The sequence below is a fragment of the Galeopterus variegatus genome, unplaced genomic scaffold, assembly GCF_000696425.1.
Source record: "Galeopterus variegatus unplaced genomic scaffold, G_variegatus-3.0.2 Scaffold3, whole genome shotgun sequence".
Taxonomy (NCBI): domain Eukaryota; kingdom Metazoa; phylum Chordata; class Mammalia; order Dermoptera; family Cynocephalidae; genus Galeopterus; species Galeopterus variegatus.
Genome location: NW_007726114.1, coordinates 1675446 through 1689618, shown reverse-complemented (window position 1 = coordinate 1689618; position 14173 = coordinate 1675446). Strand labels below are relative to the sequence as shown.

General features: G+C 55.3%; 2 protein-coding genes across 2 annotated transcripts; both read right to left on the bottom strand.

The window, feature by feature from the left end:
* Nucleotides 1-823: 823 nt before the first annotated feature.
* EIF6 (eukaryotic translation initiation factor 6) lies at nucleotides 824-5803 on the bottom strand. Its single transcript, XM_008571397.1, has 7 exons — nucleotides 5727-5803; nucleotides 5381-5492; nucleotides 5178-5263; nucleotides 3083-3258; nucleotides 2357-2533; nucleotides 2004-2185; nucleotides 824-1087 (listed from the first exon to the last, which is right to left on the bottom strand). The coding sequence occupies exons 2-7, from the start codon at nucleotides 5485-5487 to the stop codon at nucleotides 1078-1080; spliced, it is 738 nt and encodes a 245-aa protein (XP_008569619.1). The 5' UTR covers nucleotides 5488-5492; nucleotides 5727-5803; the 3' UTR covers nucleotides 824-1077.
* A 2031-nt stretch (nucleotides 5804-7834) lies between these two features.
* FAM83C (family with sequence similarity 83, member C) lies at nucleotides 7835-13418 on the bottom strand. The gene is made up of 4 exons (XM_008571294.1): nucleotides 12809-13418; nucleotides 10467-10634; nucleotides 10128-10252; nucleotides 7835-9659 (listed from the first exon to the last, which is right to left on the bottom strand). The coding sequence occupies exons 1-4, from the start codon at nucleotides 13277-13279 to the stop codon at nucleotides 8231-8233; spliced, it is 2193 nt and encodes a 730-aa protein (XP_008569516.1). The 5' UTR covers nucleotides 13280-13418; the 3' UTR covers nucleotides 7835-8230.
* Nucleotides 13419-14173: the final 755 nt, after the last annotated feature.

Below are 14173 nucleotides of genomic sequence, written 5' to 3'. Positions count from 1 at the left end.
GCACGTCGTCCAGCGGCCCCCACGGGCTAGGCTCGGGCTCGGGCCGGGGTTGGGGTTGCTCCGGACTCTCCGGTGCCGGTGCTGCAGGCTGGGGCTGCGCCGGCTCCAGGGCGCCCTGGCCACCGCTCAGCTGAGCCCCCATGGTCTGCGGGGGAGAAGCCCTTCAGGTCTGGGGTCAGCGGTACAAAGCCCCGGGCCCGTGACCCCGCCCCGCCCTCACCTCACACAGCCTGGGCGACAGATCTCCTAGGTCCCATCGCAGGCGCCGGGAGGAGCCGCCCCGTGACGCCACCGCGCAGTGACCTCGCCTTCTGACGCCAGAGCGGAAACGAGGGATTTGGCACCGGAATGGAGCCCAATGGAATGCTGCAGCCCAACCCCGCCCCCACGCCGACGCCCCGCCCCACGCCCAGCCTGGGGACTGACGGCGCTACCCCGCCGCACTTCCGCGCCCACCCCGGGAAGGGCCGCAGCTAGCCCAGCAACCTCCATCCCCCTTAGGTCAGAAGGGCCAAGACTGCTCTTAAGCCTGGTGTCCCAGAGCTTTTACAGGGTTCCCCACCCCCGGCCCAGGGTAGAGCTGGAACAGTTTCATCCTTTGAAGGCCACAGAGGAGGCAGAAGATAGGTGGAAAATGTGAGAGCTGTGGAGAGTGCTGTACTTCTTGCCCCAGATGAAGCCTCCCATCCTGATGATGATGGAGATGGTTGGTGGGTGGTGTGGGCGCATGGGGGGGGTATCCATACACACCCAATCTTCCCAGGACCTGGCACAATTGAGGGGGAGAGGGCTTGAGCACAGACTGAGGCCCTTGAACACCACATTTAGAGTGGCCAGACACAGCTGCCCTTTAATGGTGTGGCAGGACCCTCAGCCAGGGACTGACAGCACAGCATGGAGGTTCTGCAGTAACAATAGATTCAGGAGGTGGGCACAGGTAAAGAAGGGCTAGGCACCCAGCCCCTTGGTCCGTGAGCTCTCTACCACCTTCCTGCCAGCAGCCAGTAGACTGGGTGGGGTGTGCAGAAGGAGCCAAAGTCCAGAACTAGGAGCCCACGGAACAGCATGGAAGGTGACTCAGGTGAGGCTGAAAAGAGAAGGAGCATTGTCAGTAGCTGTTTCGTAGAGCACACCTCATCCTCCATTCTCAGAGTGCTGGCCCCCATCCTCCCCCCTGCACCTCTGTTCTAGCTCAGCTCTGAAGGGCCACACTCAGAGGTCCCTGGCCCCACCGTGGTTCCAGATTTGACTGCATCCCACAAGTCACAGTCCAGTCTAGAACTCTCGATGCTTAAAGACTAAAGTAACTTTTCCTACTCAGGTGGGTCAACTGGCTAAACAATTTTTTTTTTCTTTTTTTTCCCAACAGGTTAGTTCAGGGATCCAAATCCTTGACCTTGGTAACTGGCCAGCCCCTAAACAATTTATTCAAACTGTTAATGATCATAAACCACAGCCTCAGAGGGCAAGTCCATCAAACATTACAGAAGGGAACAAGGGGGCTCAGCAAGGGAAAGGGACATGCCCAGACCACAAGTCCCCCAGTGGCAGGGCTGGGACCAGAACTTTGGCCTCCTTCTCCACAACTCTCTCTTCTAAACACGAAAGGCCACAATACCAGGCTGATAAACAGATCTGCTCAGTAAGGATTAAGTAAAAACATTCTTCCTGGAGGTGATAATCATGTGCCTGATTATCAAACTAAACTACCTATTTCTAACTGCCTACCTGACAACTTCATTGTGAGGTCTCATGGGAACGTCAAACTCAGTGTGTCCAAAAACCCAAGGAGGCTAGTGAGTTTTCTCTTTTTCCAATACCCAACCCATTTCTTTATCTTACCTAACTGCATAAGCTAAGGCCACAAAAACAATGTTGACCAGTGCTGGTGACTAGGCAATTCTGCCTGACTCACCCATTATAGGTGGCATCTTCTTCCCCTACCCTCAAAAGGCAAAGTGAGCCCCCTGCCCTGGGCAGAAGAGAAGAGAGGCCCCAGATACCTGTCAATGAGGGAATCCCGCATGCTGGTGGCAATGGTGCTAGGCTGTGCTTCATTCAGCTTGAAGACACTCTCCACCACTGACAGCTCTGTGCTAGTTGTGTCCAGGCCACAGAAGGCACACCAGTCATTCACCACCATCCCAGCAGCAATCACTTCACTGCCTCGGTTCACAGTGCCCGCCTGCCAAGGGATGAGCCCAGTGTGGGTCATGGCATCAACATCCAAAGTCTCTCCCCTCCACGATGAGGACTCTCCCCAAACCCTACTCCCTGACCTGCAGCCCACTCCCAAGCACTGGGCAAGGAGATCTGCCTCAGCAGGAGACAGACATCAGAAGACAACAATGCTTACCACAAGGGGGACCTGAAGAAGAGAGGACAGCTCATCTTGGTCTTCAATTGAAGTCTTGGGATGCACCAGCCCTCCCTGATTGCTGAAGACACAGTAGCTTCCTACTAGCACCTGGTCAGCCACTGTCTGTCTGAAGACTTCCACCTTGAGCACGTCAGCCAAGATTTCTTCTGTCTCCTGTCAGCCAAAGGTACTGTGCTCTGGGCCCAGAACTTGCAGACCAAAGAATCAGGGGCTATCCATGCCCAGAACCACACCGGGCTTGGCTCCCTGAGCCCCCCATTTCTCTCCTATGTAGCCACATATGGAAGCCTCATCCAGAGAAAGGAGGGGGTACAGCTTAAAGCAGAATCTAGGCCAGCTCTGGAGCCCCTAATATTCAGACATGCCCTGAATAGCCAGATGTTGGACTCCTTTTCACCCTTTTCCCTCTCATCCATACTCAAGATCAACTGTCAATCTTCTACCCTGGCCCAGGCTATGGGACTGGACAGGTAAATTCTCCCCAATCCTGAAGGACTAATACCCTCTCTAGCTTCTTTCTGACACTGACCAACACCATGGAAGGCCTCTTTTATCACTGTTCCAAGAGTGCCTGAAATTCAAAAGCCCAGATATAAAAGAAACCATAAGAGATACCCCTAATTTCTGCCTGTTAGGCAAGAACAGTGGCTAACCACTGACTAAGATGATCCTGTGACTCCAGGCCAAGGTGGGCTGCCTCACCCTGTCCAGGTCCGGATGGACCAAGGCCACATAGTCATTGCAGGTGGTGACGTTGCCCAGGGCTGATAGCCGCTCCTCCACCCGCCGGATCTGCACTGAATCTGGGAGGCAGTTGCGAATGTGTTGCAGCTCCTGGTCGGTGGTGTTGTTGGGCACCAAGAGGCCATGCCTGTTCCCTAGAGAGACCCAAATTGGAGGGTTGGGCAAAAATAGGCCATGAATACATAAGATGCTTGCTGAGCCCTGGAGGCTGAGGATACATCCCAGCCCAACCTAATTGGCATTCCCAGGAAACCCTTAGGCCCAGACCCCAGCCCTCCAACCCACTGATCCATACAACTCCCAAGGGGCCAGGACTCACACTGGGCAAGCCAGAGAAGGCCCAAGAGTATGTCCCAACAAATCTTGCCTGCTTCACCATCATCTATTTGGGGGAGCAGAATTACCAGGAAGGGCTCTTGGCATTAGTTGTACATTTTGCTACCAAAAAATTAGCTAACACTACACACCTAGCAGAATGGCTAAAATTTTTAAAAGACTATTAATACCAGATGTTGGCAAAGATATATGGAGCAACTGAAACTCGTATACTCTGATAGGAGTGTAAATTGGTCAACCACTTCAGATAACTATGTGGCATCACCTACTACAATGAATAGTCACATAAGCTGTGGTTCTGCCATTCCCTCGTAGGTATTATATAACCAATAGAGTTACACACAAGTTTACTAAAAAATACAGTGTCACTACTCCTAATAGACCAAAGTGAAAACTACCCAAACTCACACTGTCAATAGAATGGATGAATACATTGTGGTACACTTACACAAAACGCACCATACGGCAACAATAATAAATAAACTACAATTATGTTGTGTCAACTATGGCTAAACCTCTGCCTATTCTTTTTTTTTCCTGACCGGTAAGGGGATCGCAACCCTCTGCGCGGTGAGGTCTGCACCACGCTCAGCCAGTGAGCACACCAGCCATCCCTATATAGGATCCGAACCCGCGGCGTCGGTGCTCCCAGCACCACACTCTCCCGAGTGAGCCATGGGGCCAGCCCGACCTCTGCCTATTCTTTTTTTTTCCTGACCGGTAAGGGGATCGCAACCCTCTGCGCGGTGAGGTCTGCACCACGCTCAGCCAGTGAGCACACCAGCCATCCCTATATAGGATCCGAACCCGCGGCGTCGGTGCTCCCAGCACCACACTCTCCCGAGTGAGCCATGGGGCCAGCCCGACCTCTGCCTATTCTTGCAATGCCACAACTCTGAATTTCTGAACTGAGTTGCTTCCATCATAAAATACACTAAGACCCAGGATAAATTCTCTCTTGTTACATCAGAACTTGCTTCAAGTCCTAAGGGCACCTGAATAATAAAATACTTAGAGGTAACCAGGCTTAAAAGTAAAAAAGAACAAAAATTTTAAGTAAAGGAACAGACTCCTATATGACCCCAAGAGACAGAACTAAGAAACAAGAGGCGGCAGTAACAGAAGAGAGACCCAGCTTAAAGAAAGGACCAATGGCCAGAGTCAACAGTGCTGCGAGGTAGTTCCCACCTACCTGAGGGATGTCACTCAGAGACGTGGAAAGGGAATTTAAGATTTAAAGGTAACTAAACAGGATGATCCGGAATCTTGGCTAGTCGTTTTACAGAGGCAAAAATGGATGCTCAGAAAGAGGAAGCAACTTCCCCACAGTCAGTTGCAGGAGAGATTCAAATCCTTCTCCAAGCTAGGTGTGGAACCTGGTGAGTCACTTAGGCTCTCTGACACTCAGCTTCCTCATCAGTAAAATTAGGCCAGTGATTCCTACCTTCCAGTGTCTTTGTGAAGAAGGAATGAGAACAAAGTGAAAGCACTTAATATTTTTTTGTTATTACTATTATCCAGAAGCCTTTGCCAGAGGTTGCCCCTGGTCAGCTGACACTCAGACTGGATTCTACCCAACCCTGAAAGATTTTGTAGTCCCCAAAGATAATGGATGAAAGCCTGGAAATTCCTAAGTCAGTCCAGATCCCCTCCAGGAGTATGACTAATGGGGTTTGAAGGCTCTACTCCCTCCCCTGGCGTCCCTCATCTGCCTTACCCACACACATGCGCCCGATGATGCGGCAGCCGGCGATGGACGCGTGCACCACGGGGATGGTATCGGCGAGCTCGCCCTCGAACACACTGTAGAGACATGGACTCGGTGGGCACGAGGCTAAGGGGTCGGTGTCCGAACTCTGCCGGAGCTCCGACTCTAGGCACTCCTCCCCGCCACCGCAAGCCCCGGGGCTCCCACCGCACCTGTAGAAGTTCTCTGATCCTCCAATGGCCACCAGGCAGTAGGTGTTGGTGAGTTTGGCAAAGCAGCCGATCTCACAGTTGTTCTCGAACGACGCTCGGACCGCCATGAGGCCTGGGGGCCGCGGGACCGGGAGTTCAGGGCCGGCGGATCCTCTCCCGGTCTCGGGTCTCCCTCCCGGCCTCGGCCTTCAGGCCCCGCCGCGACCCCGCCCCCCTCAGGCCTTCGGCACTCGAGTCCCTCCCACGGGCCCCTCCTGGCTTCTCCGGCCCTGAATCCTCCGGCCCCCACCCCTCCCGACCCGGGACCCAGAACTGACCCTTCTGGGATCCCCTTACACCAGCTCACCAAGTAAACGCAACCACCACACGCGACACCAGCCCCTTCGCCTCCCTCAATATGTTTCCGTTTCCGCCTCGGACCAGGAAGACTTCCGGGAGAGCGCGGCGCGCCCAGCCACGCATACAGCCCCTCTAGCTCCAGCCCTGGAGACTCTATGGTCTCAAAAGGTGAAGGCGCGACCCCGCCCCGCCCCGCCCCGCCCCGCCCCCAGCTCGCTTGCATTTATTCATTCATTATTCATTCGGGAGCTTTATAGACGTTACTGTCGACCTAGACCTGCGGCTGGTCGGATGTGAAGCGTGAGGGAGAGGAGGAGCCAGGGGTGTCTCGCAGAAGATGGGTTGATAATGGAGGTATTTACTGAAATGAAGCCGGAGGACGAAGGGCAGGTTCGGGGAAGGTGATGAGTCCAGCTCTGCCAAGCGGGACGGAAGTCCGGATCTAAAGCCCAGAGGGAGGGGGAGTGAAGGGCAGAAGAATGAGATTTGGGGCTGAAGCCTGGGGTGGATGAGGTCACCCAGGGAGGGGGTGTCCAGGAGGGAGAAGTGAGACCAGTACAAAGAGGATGGAGAAGGAAGCACGGCCAGAGAAGTAGTGGAAACCAGGCTGATGGATGACGCAGAGTCCTAGGGAGAGATTGGAGGAAAAGGGGTTCGGGGCGGGCTGACTGGCTTCCACGATGTGCTTCTCGCACGTGCTCTATCACTCAGCAGCCAACTTCTGACCCCCAGATAATGGTGTCGGCCAAAGGTCCTGCTCTCATGGACAGGATGAATTTGGCCCACATTTGGAATCTACAAAAGCCCCAGGGTCTCTCAGAATGTCACAGTGAAAGTAGAGGGGACTTTGAGTCCTGGTCTCCCCTAAGCAGTCCTTTGGCCATTGCCTCCTCCAGGGGGCGCTCCATAATTGGCCTGAATGTTGCTCTTCCCCTGTCCCCACCGAGCAGTTCCATAACTCCACATTCTACAGGATACACCACGCTGCTTCTGGGTCATAGCCATGTCTGCCTTTATTGATTTGTATCACATAAACTGTCCCAGGCAGGTGGTGAGCTCAGGAAGAAGGCCCACACCTGTCACAGCCTGTGCTTCAAGAGACACTCAGCAAGATGATGTGTGTGCATGCACCTGGGTGTCCACATGCTCTATTCGTCCTCCCCAGTTCACCTGAGACACACTCACTCAGTCCTCTCTTGTGTGTCTCTTCACCTGGTTCCCTCCACCAGGAATTTCTTTAACTCTGTCTTCCATCTGTCTAAAACCTCCCCATCCTTCAAGGCCTGCCTCAAAGGCTACCTCCTCTAAGAAACTTTCCTGACCACCCTACTGTCTCCACCACTCTCTGCCCTTTGTTTTCTGTTACCCTCTGTCACTGGTTAGCCTTTAACTTGATACAGCTCTGTCTTGTTCTCCAATGGCTTATGCATTTAATCCTTGTCCCCAGGGTCTGAGTCTGGCTCACTTGTCAGCCCTGTGGTAAGCCCAGCGCAGGGCTGGGAACACACACCGCTTAGGTTCAAGAAGATACTGGTTGGGGGTGTGTGTGCATACATGTGCACGTGTTTTGGGTTATGTGCATATTTATGGTTTGTGGAGCCGAGGGGGTCTATGGTGTGCACTGAATCCATGTATTTTATATAGCCATTTATTTAGCCAAATGACATTTATTGAGTACCTACAACTAAAATTCCGAGTGTTTTGGTTTATCACATGGACCTATGTATACGATGGTACTTCAAAAAGTTCATGGAAAAATAGAATTGAAGGAAAATATGGGTCTGGCCAGTTAGCTCTGTTGGTTAGAGCACATTGTTGATAACCCCAAGGTCAAGAGCTCAGATCCCCAAACCAGCCAGCCGCCAAACAAACAAAAAGATAACACGAATCTTTCTATTAACTTTTTGAAGTACCCCTGTACTTATTGTGTGTGTCTATGGGTGTGCAGTTTGTGGGTATGTACCCTGTCACTGTGCTCTGTATATTGTATGGGCATTTGGGGCATCTCTGTAATACACGTATTTTGTGTGCATGGGGACACATAAGATGTAGATATTGTGTCACGTCTGTGCAAAAAAACACAATCTTTAGAGCCAGAAAGACACAGGTCTGATACTCTGTTCTGCCATTTACTTGACTCCAAGTAAGTCATCCACACTCTCGGGGCCTCAGCTTCCACATTTATAAAAAGGGAGTGGGAAGTAATTCCTATTATCCCACAGTTATACACCTACAAGAGGTTCATCTTGTAGGATTGTGTGAGGATGAGGGATGGGAGGAAGTAACTGGTGCAAAGTGCCCAGCACAGTGGCATGCACTAAGTGCTCAGTAACTGTGGGTCCCATGGGGGGGGTGGGGGGCTGTGTGTGTGTGTGTGTGTGTGTGTGTGAACAAGAATCTTGAGCGTATCTGACCTTGGCTTCTAGGCAACTCCCTCCCCAGAGTCTGGGACCTGAGCAAGTCCAGAGTCTCAGTGGATGGAGGAGGGACCTGTCCCTGCTGGGAGCAGGGCTAGGACTCAAAGCGACTTCGGAGCAGCTTGAACTTGGACTTGTTGTACTTAGTGATGAGGTCCAGTTTGCTGTGGCCCAGGGTCAGCCGTTTCTCTTCCCCAAACAGCTCGTTGCTACTACCATTGCGATGGCAACTTGTGGGGCCAGGCTCAGGTCCCTGCCTGGCAGCCTGCAACTGATGATACTTGGTGATGAGGTCCAGCTTGCTGTGGCCCAGAGTCAGCCGCTTCTCATCCCCAGAGCTGACTCGTGCCATGTGAGCAGGGCTTGGCCCTGGGAGACCACTGGGCCCAGGCCCATCACTCCGGAATGGGCCAAACTTTGTGATGAGGTCCAGCTGGCTATGGCCCAGGGTCTGCCGTCGCTCATCTGGACCCTGTTTGCCAGGCCTGGCTGATGAGATGGCTTCACGGGGCACTCTGAAGCCCCGGGCCTTGGGGTACTGTGCCAGGAGGTCCAGTTGGCCATGGCTATGGTTTGGGGACAGCCTCCTGTCCTCTGGGCCCTGATCAACAGGTCTGAGGGAACCTGACTCAGGGGCACGCCTAGCATTCTGGACCTGGGGCAGGAGATCCAACTGGCTGTCACTCCGGCTTGGGGACAACCTCCTGTCCTCTGGGGCCTGTTCACCAGGCCGAAGGGAGCCTGAGTTGGGAGTAACCCCAGATCCAGGGTCTCCTGCTTCTCGGGCTCTAGCGAAGGGGACAAGGAGGTCCAGCTGGCCATGGCTCTGATGCAGAGATGCCTTCTTCTCCTCCACCATCTCCAGGACAGTGCCAGGTACCTGGTGACCTCGTGGCAGGCTGGGCTCCTGGCTTCCTGGGAGCCCATTCTCTGGGAGCCGGGGCAAAGCTGAGACACCCCGGGGGAAATGGAGGAGGGGGTGATGGCAGGGGAGCAGAGGTGACCCCATTGCCAAGGTCAAGGGGCTGGCGCTATTGTGGTTGAGGGCAGGGGACGATTGGCACCATGGGGATGCCCCCAGCTTGCTCAGGTTGGCCCTGTAAGGCCCAGGAGGGGAGCCATGGTTAGGGTCTGGCAGCTGGCGTTGCAGGGAGGGCTGGCCACTGGCCTCGAAGCGGGCAGGGCCTGGAGATGAGGACCCCATACCCGTGTCACTGCAGCCACCACCTCTTGGTAGAGCAAGGTAGGAGGAGTGGCCCATGAGAGGTGAGCGCTTGATGCTGCTGAGGCTGGTGCTGGAGGGTGAGGAGGATGTGGGGCTTGGGATGCCAGGCCTGAAGGCCAGGGCCACTGGGGGAGGATGCGGTGCCCAGGCAGACTGTGGATCCTCACTGCCACAGAAGCCCTCCACAGGCCGTGACTCAGCATACAGGCAGCGGAACTCACGATCAAAGTCTTCCACGATGCGGCCTCTCAGCTGCAGCACCATGCTAGTGTGGGCCTGGCTGCAAAGCCAGGTGAAGCTGGGGGCAGAGGGTCAGGGTCAGGAGGCAAAGTGTGGGACCCTGGGGGCTTGGCAGGAGTCGTCACCAGGGATGCATACCCAGAAACTGGACCAAAACTCCCCCACCGGGAGGACTCCCAGGGAGGGGAGCCAAGCTCTGACTCCAGAATCTGTGCTCGTCCTAGCCCTGCTTAGTGGACTCAGACACATGGCTGCCCACCTCAGGGCTTCAACTTCCCCATCTGTAAAATGGACCAGGGGTGAGTTTCCTGAAGTCCCTCCAGTTCCAATGTGCTATAGTTATTTTCTATGCCAGGGGCTCCCCATGCTGTCCCCTGAGCCCTGCACAATGCCTAGCACATGGCAGGTGCTCAGTATCTGTTTGAAGGGATGACAGGAGGAACGTTCAAAGCTGTCAGATCCGAGGCTCACTTGCCAGCCAGTGGCACTGCCCCAGACCCCCCTCCCCTTCATTGCACTTGCTCACCTGTAGCTGCCTGCCACCACCTGCTCACAGTCCACAATGATGAACTTCTCCAGGGCCTGTCCGGTGAAGCGGCGGCCTGCCTTGCTGCAGTATGTGTCCCCACATGTGCTCCTCACACGCATGTTCTGGGCCAAGGGAGGAAGTAAGTTGGGGGATGACCTTGAGAAACTGGAGCTCAAGCCATGTCTATGCCCCATGGGGTCTCTGACCCCCAACAGCTAAGGAAACCCAGTCCCCCACTCCTACTGACCTCCAATGCTCACTGGCCATCCAACTGGCTCTTCTGCCCTCCCTGACTCCCCAGCCCACTCCTGGTTACTGTCCCTGGTCCTCACTGACCGGCAGGTGCTCCCCATTGAGGTCCATCTTGTAGCACATCTCCAGGAAGTGCCTCAGGTGCTCCTGGGCCAGAAGCAGGTAGACAGGGACACCACGCCGGCTCGAGGCCTCCATGAGGTCACACAGAAGCTCCATGTCAGTGAATATGTCCATCACGACAGCCACCACCTGGTAGAGGAAGGGAAAGCTTAGCCCCACCCAGGGCACTGCCCACATCCAGCCTAACAAGGGGCAGGGGCCAGGGTCCCAGGAAAAGAGCACTGGACTGAAAATCAGGAAGGGCTTTTAGCAATGACCTAGACCAGGGGTTCTTAACTTAGGCACAGGGAGATCTGACTGTCTTGAACCCCTAGATATTTGGAAGTATACATTTTTCTCTGGACAGAGTGTTTATCTGGCATCAGAGTCTCAAGTTGTCTGTGATCAACTGCACTAGTCCAAAGCTCCACTCTACACTGAGGCCCAGAGGGCTGCAGGATCAGACGCAGAACTCAGACCCTGCTTCTTAGGCTAGTTCCTCACACTCTCCCCACTAGCTCCAGCCTTAGCTCTTGCCCAGGGCTAGAGTCTGGCTCTGTCTGAGGCTTCCCTCTCAAGGGTCAGAGCTGCAAGCCAGTTACTGGGGTCTTCAATGCCCTTTCCCAACCCTGCCTCAGTTTCCCTGTGGAGCTAGAGGTATGACACCTCACACTCACAGACTCTCTTACTTCCATTCATGCCAAGTAGAACCAAGTTTTCTGCTCAGAGCCGGGCTTCTCTCACCATATAAAGGGCTGCTTCAGAGAGGCCCCTGAAAACTCCCCTGGCCCTCCAAGTCCCCACTGCCCCTTCCTGCCATTGCACGCATCTGCTGTAAGAATCTCCCCTCCCAGGCAGAGCCGAGGCAGGCAGTACAGAGCACAGCGCTCCAGTTCTGGGGTCTGGAGCCCAAATGGAACTGGGTTCAAATGTGGACTCTGCTATTCCCCAGTCATAGGGCTTTGGGCAAGTCGCTTTGCCTCTGGGAGCCTCAACTTCCTCATCTGTTAAATGAAGATAATGATAGCTACATCTCAGAGTTATGGGGGATTAAATGTGAAAATGCTCAACACACAACAGAAGCTCAATAAGTGCTCCTTTCCTGCTGCCTTCTTAACAAATGGAGACAGTGGGCCTCAGGGAAAGGAAGTCCTTCCCAAGGTCACTCAGAGTTAGTGAGAGCCCAGAGCGGGAGCTTGGGTCCTGGCCCAGGCGTAGAGGGTGTAAATGGGGTGTGGGGGAGGCAAGGCACTGGGGATGCCCTAGTCCACAGCACAGGGCTGGGGGAACAAGGACAGGCAGGGAAGATCAAAGAGGCAGGGTGATGACGACAGCAACAGCCTCACTAATAACCCCATTCCCGATGCCAATCGGGCCTGGCCCTCCCCTGCCTTGGGCATGGGCAGGCTGGCCAGGAAGGCTCTGTAGGTGCCAGTAGATCCCGGTATCCTGGCTCCTGATCTCTGCAGCAGGAGCCTAACCCTACCTCCAATCCCGCCAGGGGTCATCTTATCCATTCCTCTGCCTCCTGAGTGAGAGGCCAGGGCTCTAGGAGTAAAGCTATGCTCCTGTGTGGCTGGAGTCTTCGCAGGCGCTGAACACCCCGCCTACTCTCAATTCTCTCTCTCCTGAGCCCCTGCCCCCATCGCTGAGCCCAGCAGCCTCCACTCCTTCTTCCTCCTGGGTGCCCAGCTAAAAGCCCAGCCCTGAAGGCCATGCCAAGGCCCATGCACCCGTGCCTCTCCCCTGCTTCAGGCCCAGTTGGAGATGCAGTGCAGGAGGGTGAGGTGCAGCTGGGGATGCGGGCAGCAAGCAGGGCTGTGACTGCAGCCCAGGACTTGAGTCAGAAACCCCTCCTCTCGGACTGGACCTCCCTGGTCAGGTCCCAACACCTTTCTGGCCTCAGTTTCTTGCTCTGTAAGTCAAGGCTGCAGGCAGATGTTCTCCAAGGTTAGGGTTAGTTTGGGGATCATAAAACTTTCTGAGAATCTAATGAAGGCCATGGACCATCTCCAAGAAAGATGCAATGAAGACCCCTCCCTCCCTGCAAAATGCACAACTTCACATAGACTTGCAGGGGGTCTATAGAGTCCCTGAGACCCATGTCCTGTTCTATGCATGTCCATAATGTTCTTGAGTGCCAAGGGGTAACCAAGGCAAATAAAGCACATGCCCACCCTCTAGGAGCTTGTGATCTAATAGAGACCAGAGGTTCTAGTTCGAATTCTGCCCCTAAGTTGCTGTGTGGCCTTGGGCTGGTCCTTTTCCCTCTGGGCCCATTTCCACATCTGTGAAGTGGATGTCTGAAGAGCAGTGGCTCTTACCGTGCAGGCCTGGCTGAAGAGGAAGCGCAGCAGGTCCTTGATGTTCCTGGCCTTGTCCCTCTGGAAGTGGACCACAGCCTGGGTGGGGCTGAAGCCCGTGGCCTGTGGAACCTCGGGCCAGCCCAGGTCCAGATCCGGGGGATCTACGTCGGAGGCCATGGGGAAGTAAGTGCCTGAGGTGACTTCAGAGAGCAGGCTGAGGCGGTCAGGCCCCAAGGCCTCTGGCCCCTGGGCCTCGCCAAGCTCAGGGCCCCCACGCACGTGGCTGGTCATGTAGTCCACGTCCAGGGCGCTCAGGAAGGGCAGCTCCCTTTCCTCAGAGATGACCCGCAGGTAGGCAGCCTCGCCCCGCTCCAGGAGGGCATCAGCCGCCAGCCGGGCCGCCTCACTGTGCCTTAGCACCAGCGGTGAGCTCTCCCGCCACCAGGGCCGCTTCAGCTCCTCCACCCGGCCCCGCAGGGGTCCTGCCATGCCCTGAACTCCAAGGCCTGCAGGCCCTAGGTCTCCAAACGTGACTGCCCACCCAGCTGCCTCACCTGCCAGCAGGCTCCATGCCTACACCCTGGGCTGGCTGCAGCAGGAAGAAAACACCAGCAGAACCACCTCCTGCCTGCCTGCCCCACATGTGGCAGGGCCCCCAAACCGTTGCCACCCTAAGTCAGAGCCACGCTCCGCCCCATTGCCCCTGGCCTCTGGAACCTGTCAGGTCAGCCCCACCTGTCTGCCTGCTGTTGGGACTCGCCTGCCCAGGGAAGCAGCAGTGCCAGGCCCTTAGCACACACTCCTTCCTCCCTCCCTACCCACCCTTCCCCGCCCCACCCCAGCAAAGCTGCCCATCCCCACTGGGCTCCAAGCAAGTGTCCAAACCCTAACATCCCAGGGACCCATGGAGGTTGGATTACAGTCCAGAGGGGCCCAAGCCTGCTCAGGGATACACACACCTATGCAAGCATGCTCTGGGGTGGATAAATGACTCAAAACACCCAGGAAAAGACATGAACACAAAAGCAGATATGCTATTTGACATACTGACAATTGACCAACATACAGACATGACTTACAGGCTGACACACGCAGACCGCACATTTTGGTCAAGCCCACTCATGTGAAATGACCCCAAAACTAATCTTTGGGGCCGGCCCGGTGGCGCACTGCTACAGTGCGCCGCTTGGGAAGTGCGGCGGCGCTCCCGCCGAGGGTTCGGATCCCACATACAGACCGGCCGCTCACTGGCTGAGCGAGGTGCGGGCGCAACACCGAGGGTTGCGATCCCGTTGCCGGTCCCGGTCCAGTACGGGCGCGACACTGAGGGTTGCGATCCGTTGCCGGACACGAAGAAAAGACAAAAAGGAAAAAAAAAAAAAA

Excerpts from the sequence above, each read along its gene's own strand:
- EIF6 (XM_008571397.1), bottom strand. The coding sequence starts at position 5,487 with ATGGCGGTCCGAGCGTCGTTCGAGAACAACTGTGAGATCGGCTGCTTT. Across the intron at positions 3,259-5,177 it reads CATCGGGCGCATGTGTGTGG|GGAACAGGCATGGCCTCTTG; the intron begins GTAAGGCAGATG and ends GGGTCTCTCTAG. Across the intron at positions 2,534-3,082 it reads TCCATCCGGACCTGGACAGG|GAGACAGAAGAAATCTTGGC; the intron begins GTGAGGCAGCCC and ends TTTGGCTGACAG.
- FAM83C (XM_008571294.1), bottom strand. The coding sequence starts at position 13,279 with ATGGCAGGACCCCTGCGGGGCCGGGTGGAGGAGCTGAAGCGGCCCTGG. Across the intron at positions 10,253-10,466 it reads TCAATGGGGAGCACCTGCCG|AACATGCGTGTGAGGAGCAC; the intron begins GTCAGTGAGGAC and ends CCCTTGGCCCAG. Across the intron at positions 9,660-10,127 it reads GTGGTGGCAGGCAGCTACAG|CTTCACCTGGCTTTGCAGCC; the intron begins GTGAGCAAGTGC and ends CTCTGCCCCCAG.